This window comes from Canis lupus, chromosome 6 (genome assembly GCF_003254725.2).
Source record: "Canis lupus dingo isolate Sandy chromosome 6, ASM325472v2, whole genome shotgun sequence".
Lineage (NCBI taxonomy): Eukaryota > Metazoa > Chordata > Mammalia > Carnivora > Canidae > Canis > Canis lupus.
Window position 1 is genome coordinate 14441408 of NC_064248.1, and position 19850 is coordinate 14461257.

The 19850-nt window shown below is 62.1% G+C and overlaps 1 protein-coding gene across 2 annotated transcripts in view; it reads left to right on the plus strand.

Annotated features, from left to right (window-relative positions):
* The first annotated feature begins 556 nt into the window (after nt 1-556).
* The window catches only part of TTYH3 (tweety family member 3), a 30225-nt gene continuing 10931 nt past the window's right edge, over nt 557-19850 (plus strand). Inside the window, exons 1-9 of one of the 2 annotated variants that reach the window (XM_049111193.1) lie at nt 557-887; nt 14390-14559; nt 14680-14791; nt 14917-15137; nt 15336-15431; nt 16333-16405; nt 16686-16761; nt 18988-19043; nt 19677-19769. In XM_049111193.1, coding sequence (XP_048967150.1) covers nt 765-887; nt 14390-14559; nt 14680-14791; nt 14917-15137; nt 15336-15431; nt 16333-16405; nt 16686-16761; nt 18988-19043; nt 19677-19769 — 1020 coding nt within the window. In that variant the 5' untranslated portion in view covers nt 557-764. The remainder of the gene's footprint in view (nt 888-14389; nt 14560-14679; nt 14792-14916; nt 15138-15335; nt 15432-16332; nt 16406-16685; nt 16762-18987; nt 19044-19676; nt 19770-19850) is intronic. The other variant, XM_025416103.3, reaches the window with a different exon arrangement.

Consider the following 19850-nt stretch of genomic DNA (forward strand, 5'->3'; position numbering starts at 1 on the left):
CCCACAGAGCTGGCTGAGCCAGAACATAGCAGGTGACAAAGTCCCAGATGTAAGGAGGGCCCTGTTTCTCAGGATGCAAGAGGTCCAGAAATAATAGTAAGAGGCCAGCGCAGCCCCTCCAGGCTGAACCCCCGCAGAAGCTCAAGGAACGTGCAGTGGTCGAGCCGACGAGCGAGCACCCTGGGAACCCTGGGAAGCGCAGCCAGGCGTGCGGATGTGCCGCGGGGTTCCGGCCCCCACCCCCACCTGCGGGTGGAGAATCAGCGGCTGGGCGCCGGGGTCCGCTCGGTCCTCCCCGCTCGGCGCCCCTTGGCCGAGGGGCGGGGCTCCGGGTGGGCGGAGCCTCCTCTAGCGAGCCAATGGCGGACTGGGGGCGGAGGCCTGCGGGCGGGCGCGCGGGGGCGGGGCCGGCGGGCGGCGGACCAATGGCGGCGGGGGGCGGGGCCGGCGGCAGAGGCGGGGCCGGCGGGCGGCGGGCCAATGGCAGCGCGGGGGCGGGGCGGCGGGCGGCGGGCGGGGGCGGGGGCGGGGGCGCGCGCGGAGGCGGCGGCGGCGGCGGCGGCGGCGGCGAACAAAGAGGCGGCGGGCGCGGGCGGCCGAGCGGAGCCGAGCGTAGCCGAGCCGGGCCGAGCCGGGCCGGGCCGGGCCCAGGAGCGCGCGGGCGATGCGGGCGGCCAGGCGGGGGGTGGCGGACCCCTGAAGCCCGCGCCCCCGGGCCAGCGAGGGAGCCCCGCGGCGGCGCGCGCCCGAGGCAGCGGCCCGCCATGGCCGGGGTCAGCTACGCGGCGCCCTGGTGGGTGAACCTCCTGCACCGGCTGCCCCACTTCGACCTGCGCTGGGAGACCACCAGCAGCCAGTTCCGGCCCGAGGACACCGACTACCAGCAGGTGACGCGGCCCCCCGGGGTCGGGGGTCAGGACCCGGGGTCCGGGCCTCGCCATGCCGGAGTCTGGGGGCCCTCGACCCCCCCCACCGCCATCGAGGGTCTGGGGGGTTCCCCTCCCCGAGGGTCGCCGCCCCCGTCCCCCTGGAGGGTCAAGGCCTCCGCCTTCCCCAGGGTCCTCCTGCGTCCTGGGGCCCCCCTCCGTGAGCGTCTAGAGACCCCCGTCCTGCATCGAGGGTCCATGGCCCTCCTGCAGATGCTAGTCTTCTCCCCTGGTGTCACTTGGGCCCTCCCTTCTGGGGTCTGGGGGAGCCCCCTGTGCCAGCTGTCAGCCCCAGCCCAGGCCCCTGCCCCACTCCTGGGGCAGCCCTCACCTGTGGCCCTGCAGAGCCCCCAACCCACAGGGGCCCAGGGCTCTGAGACCCAGCTGATACCTGAGAGTACTGGGTGCAGCCAGGAGGGGATTCCTTGCTCCCTTCCCCCCGGCTGGGGAATCCCACTCCCTGCCAAGATTTTGGTGGGTGAGTGAGCTGGGCAGGTGCCAGCCCTCTGTGGCTGGCCGTGACCCCCGGCTGGGTGGCCAGGCTGTGGGGATGCACAGTGCTGTGTGTGCGGTGGTGACACCTGGCCTGCCTAGAGACCCGGCTGCCAGTAGCCCCTGAGGAAGGAAGGCCTGACCACAGGGACACTCAAGGTGGGCCTCAGTCTGGGAGTCTGGGCAGAGTAGGGGGCAGTGGGAGCCTCTGCAGCCTTCTCCCCAAGGGACCAGGCTCTCCCAGTAGAACCCGAGGCCTGGGGTCATGCCAAGCCCAAGCACCAACCCCCCCCCCCCCCCCCCCTTTGCTTGAGCCACTGTCATTTGAGTGCAGGGCAGGGGACCAGGCTGTGGGCATTTCCTTCCTGCCTGGGGATCCGGATTCCAGAAGCCCCATGGCAGGGATGCCTGGTCACCCAGAACTCCCCCAGAGTGCTTTCTCTCCAGTGGTCATTGCAGAGCCCCGGGTGGAGTAGATCAGCCTTGCTTGTCAAGATGGCCTGGGAATCCAGGATTCCATGATATGATCACACCTCGCCTTTGTAGAATTCTGTCTTCTGTGGCCACCCTCATCTAGAAGATGAGAATCGGAAGCAGAGAGCAAGGGCACCATGGGCACCCCAACTCTGCAGAGGAGCCCACCACTCCCAGCTTCAGTGCTCACCTGAGGCCTGCCCCCCACCGCCCCACCCCCAGCTCTGCTGATTTGTTTCTAAGCAGATTAGAAAGGGGGCCAAGGATTGGCCCAGGCATGCCCAGAGACAGCATGATTTTTATAAAACTCAACGCCCACATTCTAAAAGCCCAGCCCTGGGGTGCCGACCAGTGTGGGAACAACACCCTTCTGTGCTCCCAGGGGCTTCCATATGTCATGGCTCTGTCACGTCCATGTCCATCTCCTGGCTCCCGCGGGCCAGGGGCTCTGCTGTACTTAGGAAGTTCTCTGCCACTTCTCAGTTGGGAAGCTCTCGGGTTGCCCCTGGGGCCACCTGGGGTGTCTGGGACCTGCACAGAGCTGGCCTGCTGGCCTGTAGGCGGCACCTGCTGTGGGCCAACCTCCTGCCCTCTGGGGCTCCTGGGACACGTTGTGGGGAAGGGAATGAGGGGCCAACGCTTGCAGCCTGTGGAAGCCTCCAGAATGGTAGCCAGCCCCCCAGCTCAGCCTGACCCCCTGCAGGGCCCTGTGCCCCTAAGAGGTCCCTGGTGTCTTCCCCCAGCCTCTGTGATCACTGTTCCCTCCTCCGCTGTGGGAGGGCTCTGACTCACTCTCCTGCCTCCTCTCTGTGGAGCAGAATTAGCCACTGAATAATTCACGGCGTGGAAACCAGCCTGTCTCCATCCCCCGCCGCCTCCGCTCCTGGCTGGGGGCTGTAGAATGAGCCAGGCCTGGACATACATCCTGCCCCCTGCCCTCCCATGCTGGTGCTTTTGGGCAAGCATTTGACCTCTCTGATCCTTAATTGCCACATCCTGAAATCTGGGCTGGCACACTTTTGTGGGGTCACAGTGGGGAATGCAAGGGCCCTGTGTTCCTGCTCCATTTTTGGTTGCAACAGACAGAGCTCCCTTCCTGGGTGGCTGGGCCATGGGTCGGTGTGGGCGGTGGCCTGGAGCCCCTTCCTGCCTCCCCTGATGCAGTATTCCTAGCTGTGAAGGGGCAGCTGTTCCTATCCCATTTCCCACTGCTGGGTGGTGGACCCCTCATCGTCCTGACCTAGGCACCCCCTCTTGGCCTGGGAGCCTGTTATGCCAACCCCCACCTGGGCTGCAGCTGGACCCCTTGTGAGCTGGGTCCAGCTGGGGAGGAGGGCTTCTGCCTCCTGGACTGCCCAGGGGCAAAGCGCAGCCCAAGTCCAGGGGAGAGACCAGCTGTTGCCTTTCTTTGCTATTTCCTGCCCCCACCAGCCACTGCTGGGAGCCCTGGTAAAATCCACTGGAAAACCCCATAAGCTAGGTCCTGATTTGAGGCACCATGTGGAGCTATCACTAGCCCTTTCTCTCGCAAGCCTGGGGTATGAGGATGGTTGTCACCATTGTACAGATTAGCAAACTGAGGCTCAGAATCACATGATGAGTAGGTGGTAGGAGCCAGAGTTGTCCTGGGAGGGTGGGGGCCTCCTGGGTCCCCCTCTGCCACCCCCTGCAGAGGTTAGGAACAGTTCCAGGGCTATTCTGAGGACTCCCAGAGCCCTGGCTGGCTGTACACTGGGGGCTTTGGAGCCTCTGCAGGAGCAAGGATGGCATCTTTCTAGGGGATGAAGGTGTCAGGCTCCCCTGTTCCCAAGACTTCCATTCTGCAGGGGAGGGGCTCCCTGGCCTCTGCATCCATCTCTTAGGGGCCCGTGACGTTTGCTGAATGGACAGATTACAGGAAGGGTGCTGCTGTGGTTTCTGTGGGGGCTGATGGGATCTGTGAGTGGACAGGTAGTGGAAGGAGGCAGAGAAGCTTCTGGGTTTGGTCTGTGCTACCCCACCCCCCACATGTCTGCCAGGAAGGTCCACTGGCCTTGTTTCCTTGGGGTTGGGCCCAGAGCCCCCCGTACAAGGGGCAGCTGAGTGGATGGGGACTCTCATTTTATGGGGGGCAGTGGGAGGGATTGCAGACCCAGAGGAAAGAGGAGACTGGTGGCCGCTCAGCTAAGCTGAGCTGGCTGGGCCCCATGTCTGGGGGCCTGATGTGGCTTGAGGCCAGTCTGTGCCTTGATGAGGTGATGGTAGGGCCTGTCCTGGCTTTGGGGCGGTGTCCCAGAGCCTTCTTTTCAGGCTGGAGACTGGGGGCCTGGGTGCCAGCTCTGTTGCTTCCTATTTGTGTGACCTTGGGTGGGACCAGCCATCTCTCTGGGCTTCCCTTGGACTCTCCACACCCCCGTGTCCTCAGGCAAAAGTCGACTTCACTCTCTTGGCCCTTAGCTTCTTTTATCTCTTATTCTTGCTTGTTATCTCTGCCAATTCAGGGGCGGGGGTGTGGGGGAGCGGCTGGAAGCTATGAGGTGATGGAGGGGTCCGGACAGGGCCTGCAGGAGCTCAGTGGTCAGGGAAGGCTTCTTGGAGGACATGCTACCTGGCCTGCCAGGCTGTGAATGCCCAGAGGACTGGGACTTGCCTGGAGCCCGGCATTAAGTGGACACCGGCCTGGCTCACTTTCCAGGTCAGATGGTAGCATTTACTTCAGGTTTGCCCAGAATGTGGGACCTATTTCCTGTTAGAACCCTGAGCTCTGGGATGTTTCAGTTGAGACCCTAAAGATAAGACTGAGGTAGCCATGCAAAGACCTTGGGGAAGCTGGTCCTGGCACCAGGACCAGCACATGCAAAGGCCCTGAGGCAGAGAGAAGCTTCAGCCTCAGCCCCAAAAAAGGGAGTCTGAATATCCTGCCTCAGGGGGTAGTGAGCACTCAATGCCCGGAGGTGTGTGAACCCAGGCTGGGTGGCTGCTCAGAGGGCCTTTTGGAACTCTGGGTTGTATGACCATCAGGCACCAGTGGTCTCCTAGCTAACACCACAGCATCTTGGTTAAAGCCGTGACTCAGGCAAGGTCAGCCACGTACCTGACTGTAGGCTGCCTGTGTCCCGTGGGTGGGCTAGCCCTGTTGTCACCCTTCTCGTTAACCCAGAGGTTAGAAAAGTGTTTGTCGCCTGCCTTCTCATTTACAAAAATTGTAAACATTCATGGGACATTTGGAAAACACGAACAAGCATGAAGAAAACAACAGAGAGCCCCTGTGGCTGGATTTTGTCCATGCAGGTATCCCGTGGGCCAGGTGTCCCCTAAAACTGGAGTCACACCATATGCCCTTATCATCACCATCTTTTGGGCCATTTTGTTGCCCCTTGGTTCTTGGTGCCAGCGTCCCATGGTTATGGCCAGGATGCTGAGTGGTGGCAAGACCAAGTGTGACAGAGCTCCCCGAGGAGTGAGTGGAACATTCTAGAGTGCCCTGTGCATAGACAGAGCCGAGGAGCTGGACTTGGGGGATGTGATAGTGGGGGACAGTGTAGCCCTGCTGGGACAAATGGACTGGCTGTTTCCTATTTGGTAGGGGGGAGGGGGAACTTGGCCTTTGGTTACCTCTACGACCGAGTCCACACCCTGGCAGTGGTTGGGGGAGGTGGGTAATGGGAAGCCTGGCACATCCGCCGCTTGGCATTGGCATAGGATCCATTGTTAGGCCTTTTGGGGACTCCTGGTTTTGGAGGGCCTGGGGATGTGGTGAGAAGCTGTGTCCCCAGCACTGTACTGTGACCCAGGGGACATGCAGGGAGGGACACCAGCCGTTTCAGCGCTGGCTGGGGGCTCTTGGGCAGGCTTTAGGCAGGCTGTACTGTGGCTCTTAGCCCAGGCTGCAGCCGATCTGCCAGAAGGGGCTCCTGCTGTTCCTTTTCCTAAGCATTTCTCTGGGCAGCCACATAGCAGCCCTCGGGGCGGGCATCGTGGCCTCTTTAGAAGCAGAATCGAGGCCACTGGCCAGCCAGCATCGGTGGGCTAGAAGATGTGGGCAGGCTTGCGCTCCAGCCTGGTACCCCCATTTCCGTGGACTCAGCCCCCATGCAGAGACTCCCTGGGTCCCCAAGCAGGGGCCAGTTCTGGGGAGCTCAGCGGGTGTTGGGACCGGGCCCCCTCAACCACAGGCAGCTCTGCTGAGTCTTCGACTGGGGAAGAGGAACTGAATCTGCAGCCCAGGGACTGGGTCACAGATACAGGAAATGTCCCCATGTGGCCCCCCCCAGGAATTGGGACATGTGACCAGGCTGATGGTGGGTGGAGCAGAATCCCAGGAGTGCATGGCTGGACCCGTGCCTGGCTCCCGGAGTCTGCGGGGAGTCTGCCCTTAGCCCTGTGCTGGGCCAGCACACACACATGGCCCTCACATGGCTCTGGGGGGCCTCTCGTGGTCTTGGGAAGGACTCAGACCCATAGACAGGCCATTGCAGCTAGCATGGTGAGGCTCTGATAGGCACACACTGGGCCCTGTCGCCCAGAGCAGGGAGTCACTCGTGCTATCGTTGGTGGGGGCTGCTTTCCAGAGGGTGCCCCTGAGCTAAGGTCCTAAGGCGGGGCCTGTAAGTGCCAGGGCCTGCCTAGGGTCCCTGCGAGGGAGGGAAGGGATGACGCATGTCTGCAGAGTTGTGCTGCTGCCTGCCCAGCAGGACTCCTGGGGGGTCCACGCACAGCAGACATCTGCCGAGGCAGCGAGTGTGCTTCACACTGTGGAGGGGGCTGTGAGGGCTTTGGTGGGCCTTGGTCAAAGGCAGGCCTCAGGCCAGTATCAGGAGCAGGATGAGGGCTGCAGAGAAGGCGTCTGGATGTGGGGTGTGCCCCCAGGAGCAGGACCAGGTAGAGAGCCCAGGCTGTGCCAGGGTCTGCAGGTGGCCTGGTGGTTATGTGCCCAGATGGACTCGTGCACACACACGAGCCTGCACATGTGGGCCACCGTCAGGCCTCAGCTGGCGTGCCCCTTCCACTCCCCAGAGGAATCTGGCTCCTGGCTGCATCTGAGGCCCGTGGCCTAGGTCTTAGGGGTGGCCATTGGAGAGGCGCTTGCAGAGAAGCCTGGGGAAGAGCAGAGGACTTTTCTGGGTGTCATGTTGGGAAACATGTTAGAGCACCAGGACCAAAATAGATGCCCTCACCCCGGGGAGGGCAAGCTCTGTGCCGTGTTCTTCTGTGTCTGTTCACTCCGTGAGCTCATGTGGCCTGGGCAGTAGGAGAGCAGGCTGGAGGGTGGCAGGCAGGCAGGGTCGGGGTTGGGGGATGACCCACCCCCTCCCCTGTGGGGACATGAGGGCTCAGCTGCTGCGTGTCCATGTGCGGCCTGGTGCTCCGGGTCTCAGCCCTCAGCCCTCAGCCCTCAGCCTGGGGGGACAGCCTTGGACAGACAGCTGGGCCCCTTCTGGGCTCCTGCTTGGCCGGCCGCTGGCTGTGCTTTCTCCAGGATGGCCACGAGCTCACCGTCATGGAATTCGTGAAACCCAAGCCCAGCACAGTGGAAAATCTGTTTTTAATTTCTGGTCGGCATTTGGGAGCCACAGCCAAGTGTGTTAGAGGGGTGGGGGGCTGCGGGCCGAACAGCCAGCCCGGCGCCCAGCTCTGCTGCATGGCCAGAGCCTTCGGCACCCACTTAGCCTGGCCCAAGAACTGAGAGGGGCCTTTTCCGGAGCTTTCCTCAGGAGGCTTATGTGGGCTTGGACCCTGCTTCCTGTGTCACTGAAGTGCACGGGCCTCCAGCATCCCTTCTGGCCTCAGGCCCCTGGCCTGCAAGGTGGGTGCTACCCCTCCCCAGGTGGTCTAGGGAGCAGGGAGTCCATGCGTGAGCCAGAGGGCCAGCCCAGGGGAGTGGGCAACATTGTGTGGTGTGAACCCTTTCCAGTGAGGGACCCCGGACGTAGAGGAGCCATGGCAGCAGCCCAGCTCAGTGCCCATCCCTTGGCTCAGCCCAGACCCAGGCTCCAGCCGAGGCACGTTTGGGTTCCTGGGTGGTACCTTGCTGGCCCCTCTCGTGCCACGGGCAGTGGTGGGACGTCAGGTTTGGTTCCACCAGCCTGGGCTGGGGTCCTGGCTCCGTACCTCCTGCTGTGTGATCATGAGGGTTCCTGACTCCCTGAGAATACCAGTCACCCCTGGACTGCCGGCCCCCACGTCTCCCTAGCCCGCGAGCGCTGGTGCCTGGGTGCACGTGACTTCCCACAAGGAGGCTGGCTAAGGGGGTGTGTCACTGTGGGTCTGGGATTAGGGGGACCTGGAGGCCCACACATCCCATCAGAGCCCCAGGGAGGGACTTCCAGGGGGGCAGGGGTTCCCTAGCCTGGCTGTTGGCAGTGGTGGTCCACAGGGGGATTGACTGTTTGGGTCCCTGTCAGGAGCAGTTGCCGAGGGCATGAGGCTCCTCCCTGGGGAGGTGTGTAGGGAGACGGTTCATCGGGGGTTCCAGTGTAGGTTCCACAGGTGGCGTGCTCCCATGCAGGCTTGTGTGCGACTACTGCTGGGCTGTCTGTGTGCAGATGGCACATGGGTGTGCTGCCAAGGGCCCTGTGTGGCTACCCTGGCCTGGTGGCCTCTGGCACATTGGGGTGGCCCATGCTGACATGAGCCTGGTGTTGCACACGGGTGGGGTGCACTGACAGGCCATGTTCAGGCCAGTGGTGAGGCTGAGCCTCCAGTTGCAAAGCTCTTAGTAAGGTTTGGTGGCATGCCACGGGCCCTCCCCTCACGGGGCTAGCGTGGGGCCCCCAGTACCCTGACTGCCAGCAAGCCTGGGGCTGAGCCAGGAAACATCCCCCCACCCCACCCCCACCCCCGCCCCAGGCAGGGAACCAGTTCAGGCTCACACAGAGAACAGCTGCTGCCCTGGGCCCCCTCCTACCCCTGCTCCCCCACTGGGGCTGGGGGCTTGGGTCCCTCAGTGGGCCTCAGACCTGGGCCAGGGTAAGGCTGTAGACCCCCAAGCTCTGGCTCACTGGGTGTGTCCAGAGTGGACGGGGGCCTTGGCAGACCTCAGGGCATGCAGGAGAGTGTGTGGGCACAGGCTGGGGTGGAGGCTGTGCTCTGGAAGGGGCTGCGGGAGCCTTGAGAGGATGGGATGGTCCAGGGCCCAGAAATGAGCTGTGGGGCCAGGAGGGGTGGGAGGGCCACGCCGAGTCCTCGCTGCCGGCGCCCGCCCAGAGCCCAGTGCGTTCTTAGCGCTTCAGGCGGCTGGCGGCCAGCACTGTGGCCAGCGGTGGGGATCCGGGCCCGAGCATCTCACCTCGCCTGACCGAGTGCTGACATCACTTCCATCACAGATGGAAGATTCCATGTGGTTAGAGCCCAGATGCTGATCAGACATTTCCCATTCTCTCTTTGAATGGGCCCAGGGGAAGGGGAGGGGGGCCAGGGGGAGGCGGGGCTGCCCCTGGGAAGGCCGGCGGAAGGCTGTCCTCTGGGAACGTGGCCTTAGGAGTCAGGGGCAGAGGTCGTGCTGGGCGCCCCCGTGCCTGGCTCGTGCCCCCAGCCAGCGACAGGCTCTGCACGTTCACCATGATGGGCCGGACCCCAGTGCCCTCCTGTGTGATCCAGGGCGGGGGCAGGGGTGGGTTCTGGTGCATTCCTTGGGGGCTGAGGGAAGCTGTTGTGGTACCAGCCCCGGAGCCTGACTTCCTGCCAGAGAGAGAGCCCCCAGCCTCTCAGACTTTCGGGGTGGCGCGAGGGGCACGGGTGAGCGACCCCTGTGTGCCAGGTCTCTGTGCTGGGGTTGGGGGCACTGCCTCTGCTAGACCGGTGAGCTTCATGAGGCCTTTCCAGCACTGTACTGGGGCAGGCCTGGGCAGACACACCCAGTGCAGAGATGATAGAAACAGGCTCCTCATAGTCAGGGGGCTTCTTGGAGCTGGGATCCTGGCTGTGTGGATGCCTGGCTCCCAAGGTGCAGTGTTACAGGGGGGACGTGGGGGCAGAGGGGCACCGGAGCTTCTGACTGTCCTTGCCTCCAGGGAAGCCTCTGGAGAGTACCCGGCTCTGAGCCCCAGAACATAGGATCACCGTCCAGCCTGGCTCTGGGGTTCCTTGGGCAGTGGCCCCAGCTCCTGGACCCACTCCGTGAGACAGGCACGGGATAAGAGTGTCCTCTGCCACCGTGGCTGTGGCAGTGATGCCCCCAAGGCGAGCAGCCTTCCCCACTTGCCAGTTGCTGCAGGTATCCCAGCACCCAGATGCTTGGGAGCCCCTCTCCCTACCCACGACCACAGGGCCACTGTTCCTGCCACTGCTGGGGAGATACAGGATGACACCATCACATGCATATTGTAAGTCTGAACGTGGGCGTGCACATCTGGGAATGCATGGGTGTAGATGTTTGAGTGTGGATACATATGTGTGAGTGTGCATGTGGGCACAGGTGTGTACATGCTCAGCTTGTCCTTGAGCAGCCCTAGACACCCCCCCGCCCAGCAGCCTAGGTGCCCACTCTCTGCCCCCAGCCCCCTAGGACCCTAACCTTTCCTGGGTGACCCCTGTGGCGGGGCTGAGTGTGTGCAGAGACTAGCTGCTCTAGTCCTCACAGTCCCCCAGCCAGGAGAATCATGTTCCTGTCTGCAGTTGATAGGTGGGGACACTGAGGCACAGAGGTCAGAGTCACTGACTCAATGTCATGTCTTGAGCCAGGCTTGGTGCTTTGGTTCCCAGGGAGCTGGAGTGCCCCCTGTGGGCATGAGTTTTAGGGTGGCTGGGGAGGACCCCTCCCTCGTACCTTTGTCTGGCAGTGGGCGGTCCTGGGCCTTCTGGTGGCCAGCCAGGGGTGTCTTCCCCTCGGTCTTGGCTCCCTCAGTCTTGGCTTTCCCTCCGTCTTGGTCTGGGTACCAGCAGGTCTTGGGTGACCATGCCATAGACTAAGAGGGGCCCAGCTGGGCTGCCAGGGGCCTTCTCCCACAGGAGAGCCCAGGGGGTCTGGTGAATGCTTGTACCACCTCACAAAGGCAAAAGTGGGGTCCAGAGAGTGGCAGGGCCTGGCCGGGGACCGCACAGGAACTCTCATGTGGCAGAACTGGGCGCCGACCAGGGGCCTCCCACGCTTAGCTGGAAAGAACGAACAGGTTTCTGGTTCTGCATTTTAATTATAAAGTTAGTACAAGTGTGTGGTTAAAAAAAAACAAAACCAAAAGACCCACAACAACAAAACAAACCACGATCAAAGCAGTAGGAGAGGACCCAAGGAAGGTACCAGTGTGATTCTCACCCAGAGAGACACAGCACCCTTCCCTGACCTCCTGGAGGAGGACGCACCCACTCAGGGAGGTGCCCAGTCACTGTAAATCACAGACCTGCCCCTGTGCGCTTCCCTGTCCTGCTCTCTCTGGTTTCTTGGGCCCACCTCATGTCCAGCAGGCGCTGTCCCTGCTCCCTCTGCTGGGTGGCTCCAGGGGCTGTGAGTGAGATCCGTTGTGGACCTGCCAGGCCTGGTACCTGCCATAGCTCCCAAAGGAGCGGGGAGCCCAGCCTTATTCCAGGTGTGATGTCTCACCTGGCTGGTGGTGCTATCTTGCCTCAGTTTTCCCATCTGGCAAATGGGAATGGGTGGTCCTGACACGCCTGAGGCAGTGTTCTGGGCCTGCAAGGAGCTTGCTGGTGAGTCATGATGACAGTGAGGGCTGAGTGGGCTCTCAGGACTCCAGCGTGGGTGCCTCTGGTCCCAGCTTCCCCACCTCAGGAGGATGTGTGTCCATGTGTGTATTTAACCACCTGCTCCAAGCTTGCTGTGTTCTGGACATGGTGGGTGGGGGTGGTGGAGGTTCAAGCAAGACAGGAAGTGGTGGGGTGGCAGGGTCAGGGTCAGGCGACTCCACCCAGCTGGGCCAAGGGACGTCTGTTAGAGCAGAGGGTGGCCTCCAGGGGGACTACCAGCATGGGCCAGGCATGGGGCTGGTGGGCACAGCCACAGTCTGGGAGCCAGGGTTGGCAGGGCTTTGACGGGGGGTTCTTTCTGGGTGGGGGTGTGGTGTGGTCTTTGGGGGCTTGTGGGAGGAGAGGAGCCTGCAGGCAGGATGGAGAAGAGGTGGCAGCATCAGGACATGGTGGCAATGGAAGCGCAGATGTCCCCTGTGAGCCATGGCCCCAGGGACAGTGCTGCGATGTGCCCTTTGCCTCTGACCGGGGAGGAGGCAGTGGGTGGGACCCGTGCATGGGAGGGCCAACCCCTGGAGACATGCTCTTCCACTCTAATGTTAATGACATCCGGTGCTGGGTGGGGTGAGGGCGGGGCCTGATAGCAGGACTGTGAAGGTGACCCCCCTCCCTGACTGGCCCTTGGCCCTCTGACAAGCCTTTGATTCCTGCCTGGAGACTCCTGGCTGTGGCCTGGGTCTTACCAGTACCGAGTTACCATTGTGACATGAGCGCCCCTGACCTCCAGGAGCCTTAGGCTGATGAGGGGGCGCTGACTCCAGCTTGGATGCAGGGGTGGCCAGGGCCCATCAGGCCCTCCTGCCAGGGCAGAGGTAGTGGGCAGCTGCACCCCCAGTCTGAGGGAGGGACAGAGGGCGCCAGCCCCCAGTGACCATGGTCCCCATATGGAAGGCGGGGCGGCCAGCAAGGCCAGACTGTGACATGTGACTACAGCCTCATGGTGCCTGCAACCCTGGTCTTCCCCAAGATAGGGCCCCCATCTTGTGCCTCATGGTGGGGCGTGGGGGCAGAGGTGTGAGCCCTGGTTAGGTGGGAGGTGGGAGGCCCCCCTCAGGTGTCGGGGTGGGTAAGGGATGGCGGGCCTGGTGGGAGACCTGTGGGAGCAGCGGGCTCCTGGGAGTGCAGGGAGTGCCATCCTGCCTCTGCTGCTTGGCAACCATCTCTGGGGAGACGGCTGCTGGGTATCAGGGCCTCTGTGGCTGAGCCTCTCTTCCCAAGGGGGTGCTGCAGGAGGCAGGTGGGCCTCCCACCCCTCAGGAGCACTCCAGGGACAGCCACATTGCTGAGTATTCAGACATGGGGAGGGAGGGTGTGTTCAGGTCCCCCCAGGCCCAGGGAGGGCAGCTGTGGGGTGCCTATTGGTTGCACCCCAGATCTGATGGCCCCTGTGGGGTGGATGCTACTATGCGTTGGACCTCGTGCGTGGCACTTACTTGCCTCCTGCCGTGAGTTTCACATGGTCAGGCCCAGCCTGCATCCCTGTTAGATGGTCACTCCCATGCCAACAAAGCATGTATGTGAGTAGAGATCCCAGAGGGGCTGTGATGTAGGAACATGGCTTCTTCCTCCATATCTCTGAGGGCAGTTTCTTTCCCGGCGAAGTGGAGGTGACACACTGGGCCAGGCAAGAGGGAGAGCAGGGTGCCCAGGGGAGGCCAGGCTGGCATGTGTTCCAACAGAGGGAGGCCCAGCCCGGGGCGGGGCCCACAGTGGGAGTCCCTGCTGGATCAAGTCAGCCCCTTCTTTTTTTTTTTTTTGGTATATAATGCAATTTATTTCTGCCAGGAACAAACCGCCCCTTGGTAATGGAAGGAAGGTATGATGGTAGAGGCTAAGGGAAAGTCACATCTTTCTCCAAAATGTTGCAGCAGATGCAGCTTTCTTGTGGGCTACTTGAGAACTACAGAATTTCTGCTATTTCACTTCTGCACATAGTGAGCTCACCAGGCTCTACTAATAATAAGATGACTTGGCACCACTTGGCCTTGGCCAAGTTGACCTGTGGGCATACATTTCTGGAAAGTTAGTAACTTTTTGACAATATAATCAGGACTTTATTCTAAAATCTATTTTAATAATCATAGATGAGGTAGAAAATATCAGCCAAGATAATAAGTCTGTTAATAAACCCAAAGTGAGACAAAAGCTTTTAAATTTACTTAGCATGTTCATAATTCTTAGGAAAGTTCAAGTCAGCCACGTCCATGGTGGTGCCCACCTCCGTGACAGGGGGGTGCTGCAGGAGGCATTTCCTCCTCCCCTGGTGATGCCCGGGGTGTGGCCAGGGAGTTCAGGGCCCTTCGGGCCACCCAGGGCCCAGGGGCTTGTGAAGGTGGCCAGATCCAGAGCAGGGTCCAGGCTGACGGTGAGGGCTCTGCTGCGTGCCTGGCCCTACCAGGCGTGCCCTCGCTGACACTCTACCAGTCTCTTCTGAGGAGAGGTTGCCCCCTTTATACAAAAAAGAAAGCAGGCTCAGGAGGTTAGGGGCCTTCCTGGGCCGCGTGGCCATCTGCCCTCCTTCCTGGGTTTGGTCAGAGGCCCCGGAATAGACATATCCTGCTTTGGGCTCCAACGCGGAGGGCACAGGGCCTGGAAGGACCCCATGGCCATGACCTCCTGGACCTCCAAGTGTAGCTTGGTTCCAGTCCTGATGGCCAGTACAGGGTTAAGGACGGGGCGTCCGTGGGATCTCAGGCCTGCTCAGGCCAGCCACCCAAGCATTGGGGGGACGGCTGGGTGGGAGTGTGCTCGGGTGCCGCGTTAGGTGCAGCAGAGCCCGGCAGGGGGCCACACCTCCAGCGCCTCCCCACCTCCCACAGGCGCTGCTGCTGCTGGGGGCCACCGCGCTGGCCTGCCTCGCCCTGGACCTCCTCTTCCTGCTCTTCTACTCCTTCTGGCTGTGCTGCCGGCGGCGCAAGAGCGAAGAGCACCTGGACGCCGACTGCTGCTGCACCGCCTGGTGCGTGATCATCGCCACGCTGGTCTGCAGGTGAGCGCGGGCCCTGGCCCGCCAGGTGGGGGCGGGCCTGACAGGCCGGATCTCCCCAGTGCAGGGCGCCCCGCCCTCACGCGCCCCTCCCCCCTCCCCCCACCCTCCACCCTGTCCCAGCGCCGGCATCGCCGTGGGGTTCTATGGCAACGGGGAGACCAGTGACGGCATCCATCGGGCCACCTACTCGCTCCGCCACGCCAACCGCACAGTGGCAGGGGTCCAGGACCGCGTGAGTGGCCGCCCGGTGGGGAGGGGGCCCCGTGTCTGCGTGTGTGAGCGAGGGGTGGGTGTGTGCGGGGGGACAAGCGGGGAGCCCGTCTGTGCCCGGGCTCACTGGCCGCTGGTCCGGCGCAGGTGTGGGACACGGCAGCCGCCCTGAACCGCTCGGCGGAGCCTAGCCTGCAGAGCCTGGAGCGGCAGCTGGCTGCGCGGCCAGAGCCCCTGCGTGCGGTCCAGCGGCTGCAGGGCCTTCTTGAGACGCTGCTGGGCTACACAGCTGCCATCCCCTTCTGGAGGAACCCCGCCGTGTCGCTGGAGGTGCTGGCTGAGCAGGCCGATGTCTACGACTGGTACAGGTGCGGATGGCCCTCTTTTCTGCCCACGCAGGAGAGGTGGACCTCCCTGGGCTGGTTGGGGTCAGAGCTGTGGTTTGGGGCCTAGTTCCCCTGGACCCCTGGCTATTTCCCTCAGCTCTGCCCCTGCGCTAGCTCCGCCCCTGCAGTACCACCGCCCCCACCCTCTGTGCCCCACCCACACCCACCATGTGCCCACAGGTGGCTGGGCTATTTGGGCCTTCTGCTGCTTGACGTGGCCATCTGCCTGCTGGTGCTGGTGGGCCTCATCCGCAGCTCCAAAGGCATCCTGGTTGGGTAAGTCTGTGGGCGTGAGGGGCAGAGGGGCAGAGGGCAGGGGTGGGGTACCCACAGCACCATCTTCTAAGTCAGCCTCGCCCTCCCCCATCTGTGCAGCTAGCCTCAGGTCGGCCATGGGGAGCCTCTGACATTCCTCCTGTGTCCTGGACCTGTGCCCCTGTGGTGCGCACATCTGCCCTGCCTGTCCTCAGTTCCCACTGGGCTCCTTGCCCCTTAAGTCTGCACATTGTAACCCAGAGGCCACTTAGTCATGAGGACACCAGAAGGCCCAGCTGGGGGCTCTGTCTTTGGCCTGGAGGCAGTCTGGCAGCAGTCCCTGCTGCATCACTTATTCAGTTGGCCACCTTGGGGAGGTGGCTCACTGGGATGGGGAAACTGGAGCGCAGGCCCAAGGGACCCAGGGATGTCTGACCACCAGGGCACAGCCTGCATTGGAGGGGGGCGGGGGGTATGAGGAGCAGCGGGGAGGCCTGAGTGACTGGACCAAGGGAGGCAGGTGAGGTCAGGCCTCCAGTAAGGCAGGGGCCAGCAAGAACCCTGCCTGGTGGTTTGAGGAGGCGCCCCGCAGGGTTTGAGCCCCATAGGGTCTGGCCCAGGCTACCAGGTCCCTCTGGCCACGCCATGGAGAGCAGGGTGAAGGCCAGGACCCATCGTCTGCTAGAGGGAGGGGTAAGCAGGAAGATTGGCCCTCCCTGGCCCTACCCTGGGCCCTACTCGAGCCCAGCCCAGGTAGGAGGGAGATCATCTGTGCCCAGCCTTCGGGTCACTCTAGCTAAGGCCAGACTGCAGGAGGAGCAGCCCTTGTGTGGGCAGACCCCTAGATGTTCCCAGGATGCTGATCCTCTGGCCTGCAGCCACTCTAGCTGTAAGGGTGCTGACTGGCTTTCTTTGCCCCAAGGGTCTGCCTACTGGGGGTCCTGGCCCTGGTCATCAGCTGGGGCGCCCTAGGCTTGGAGCTGGCCGTGTCTGTGGTGAGTGGCAGGGGGAAGTGTGATCTGGTCTGCTTGGCCTAGGCATGGGGTTGGGGTGGGGAATGTCACACTTCTCTCCCTTCCCACCCTCCCCTGGGACACTGACGTTCCCCATGGAGTAGGGACCTTTCCATGGGCACGCAGCAAGTCGGTGTCTTCCCAGATCCATATTCTACCTTCCTGGGCTGAGAGCAAACCCAGGGCCCAGGCTCTATCTGTGAGAGCTGAAGGTTGGGGGGCCTAGCTTGGTCACCCCATCTTCCTTGCCTGCACCCATCAGGGCTCCAGTGACTTCTGTGTGGACCCCGACACCTATGTGACCAGGATGGTGGAGGAACACTCGGTGCTGAGTGGGGGTGAGTCTGCAGTTATGTCTGAGCTGGCACCCCCCCACCCCCGGTGGCCAGGCTGAGGAGACCCACCTGAGTGAGGCCAAGGCATCCTCTCCCTCATGGGCTTTCAGTCTGGGGGAGGCAGGACTACCGTAGATGAGGAGGCTAGTGAGTGAACAGGAACACCTTCTGTGGGGGGGGGGGTGTGCTCTGAGAATGATGACAGGTGCTGTGTGAGGCCAGAGACAGTGGAGCATGGGATGCGGGTGGAGGCAGGTGACCAGGGGGCAGGCAAGGCAAGTGATGACAGGCTGTTTCAGAGCAGTTGGTGTGGCTTGCCAAAGAGGTGGCATTAAAATTGAACCAGAGAAGGCTATGTGTCTTATGCAAAGGCCCTGAGGCAGAGACAGACTTAATGTGTTTGTAAGGCAGAAGATAGACTACCTGGGAAAGGAGAGGATGGGGAGGCTGGCAGGCAAGGTCGAGGACAGGAATCTGAGCTTAATCCTGGGGGTCCGTTGGAGGGTGGGAAGCCCAGAAGAGACCTGATCCAGGATTGGATTGCCTTTTAAAAGCTGCTTTGGGCTATTGGAGTGCCAAGGAGGTCAAGTAGGAAGGCAGGGAGGCTGTCGTACTCCTCCAGGCAGGAGATAGGATGCCTCCAGCCAGCGGGGTAAGAGGTGGATGGGGATGTGCTGTGAGGCAGCATGTTGGGGCACCTGGAGAAGCAGAGTGTAGGGAGGGAGCAACCCAGGGCTCTGCTCTCTGCCTGAGCCACTGTCGTCATGGGAGCCACGGGGGCCACGGACGGAGGAGGTTGCCGGGAGCGGGTCTGGGCCATCCCAGGAAGCAGGTACATGCAGGACTCGGGCTCAGGTGCAGCCAGAGCTGGAAGGTGCTCAGCTCATCAGTTTGCCCTGCTGTGTGTGTTCCTTGAGAGAAGGGTAGAGGGGCTGTCTCCGTGGGGACAGGGGTTCTGAGTAGCCTTCAAATGCTGGCCCTCTTGGGACCATCTTCCCCTCTTTGCCTGAGAAAGCCACAGGGAAGAGAATATGGGCTGGCTTTAGCTTATCTGGTTAAAGGAACTGGTTCCACCCAAGCCCGAGGAGGCCCCTGGAGGGCAGGTTGTCTGCCCCCCAGTGGGGGAGGGGTGGGCCTGCTGTGCTCACCAGTGTCCCTGGCCTCCCCAGGTCCTCACTGCTCAGGACTCTTAGGTCCTTAGCAAGCTCGAGCTGCCCCCACCTCAAGTGAGTGTGGGCTCCCACCTGCAAGCCACAGGCCACCCCTCCCAGAGCCAGGCAGAACCACGGCCAGCGTGCTGGCTCCATTTACAGGTGGCCAAAGTGAAGTGGGTTTCACACAGGCTGGGTGGGAGCCCAGGCCAGAGGGGCGGAGTGTGGGAGTGTGGGAGCTGTGCGAGAAGCTGCCCGGGCTGTGGGAAGCCCTGTGCCCAAGCTCCTACTCCTGGTCCCCATCTTGCACCGGGCACTAGAGGGCTCCTCCCAGAAGGGAGGTGCCTGGAACTCCAAAGCCAGCATCACTGCCTCAGGCAAGAGCCCTGACCCCACTGGGGGGAGGTGGGGCAGGCAGACAGGGCTTCTCCCCCAGCTCCAGCCAGGCTCGGGTCTCCCAGGGTTCTCAGAATCAGAATTGTAAGTGAATCCCCATTTTCAAATGTGAGATGCCAAATTGACATGTTTTAATGGGGAGACAGGCCACCTGAGTCCTAGGCCTCCTGGCTGCAACACACATGTCACATCCCCTCCTCCGTGGGGTAATGTTCTGGCCTAAGAACTGTTATTCTGCCCTGGTGACCCAGGAACAGATGCATGCCTAGGTGTCTTCTGACCCCATGTCCACCCCTGGTGCCCTGCCTGCTGCCCCAGAGGGAAGGGAGGAAGAGGGCTGCCCCCCGCAAGGCAATCATGCGTGCTGCAGGGACGCCGCTTGGAGCAGAAGGGTCTGGGCCCTGGGCCTGGGCTCTCTGCAAGCCACCTCCCCTCTCACACATCTTCGAACACACACAGGCACAACAGACAGATGCACGTACCCATGCACACGCGTGTCACACACATGTCTACGTGTGTGCAGACACACATGCAGACCTATATAGAGCTACAAAATTACATACCAGTGTGGACACCCACACACGTGTGCCTGTGTGAGCACACATGTGGGCACACACATAGACACAGGCATAGCACACATGGATGTCTGGCCTCACACAGCCACCTTGACCTCTGTCCACAGACATCCTGCAGTACTACCTGGCTTGCTCGCCCCGTGCCTCTAACCCCTTCCAGCAGGTGAGTGCCCAGGTTTCTCCTGCCCCCAGAAGACCAAACTGGCCCTGACCCCCACAGCCCAGATGTCCGCAGCCCCCCAGTCCCTCTCTCAGACCTCAGTAGACCCCAGGACCCAAGGCGCCATCAGGGACAGCTGGATGAATGCCATATTGACCTCATTAATTGCCCCTGCGGTTGGCGCCCTGATGCCCTTAGTGTAAGCCCCTTGGGGTAGACTGCTTAATGCCCCCCAAATACCTGGAGTTTCTTTCATTTCTTGGGTTGCCCTTGGCCACCCTGCAGGGCAAATCCAACTGTCTTTGGCGACTCAGGGATGCCTCATTGTGGGAGGGAAATAACTGGACAGGTGTCATGGTGAAATTTGGGGGGAAACGCTTTGGCCCACTGCCTGTCTCTCCACATGGTTGCGTGGCCTACTGGTCCTGAAAACCACCTGCTCTGAAGATCATTTCGGTGATCTGTGTTATCTCTGGACACTGGGGAGCTCTGTTCTCTAGGCCCACAGAGTGGAGTGCCTGGGGCTGGCCTGAGCCCCAAGCATCTCAACCTGGCTGACCTGTGTGTGGGTGGGGCCGTGGGACCGGGAGCCAGTGCCCCACCCCTCCTGAATCAGCCTGCCTCTCTGTGGAGCAGAAGCTGTCTGGCAGCCACAAGGCGCTGGTGGAAATGCAGGACGTTGTGGCTGAACTTCTGAAGACGGTCCCCCGGGAGTACCCGGCCACCAAGGTGAGTGGGCGGCAGGGTGAGCAGGGCTCAGTGCAACACCTGTCCCGGTGCCCCAGCTCAGGCTGCTCGTGCTGGGACCTT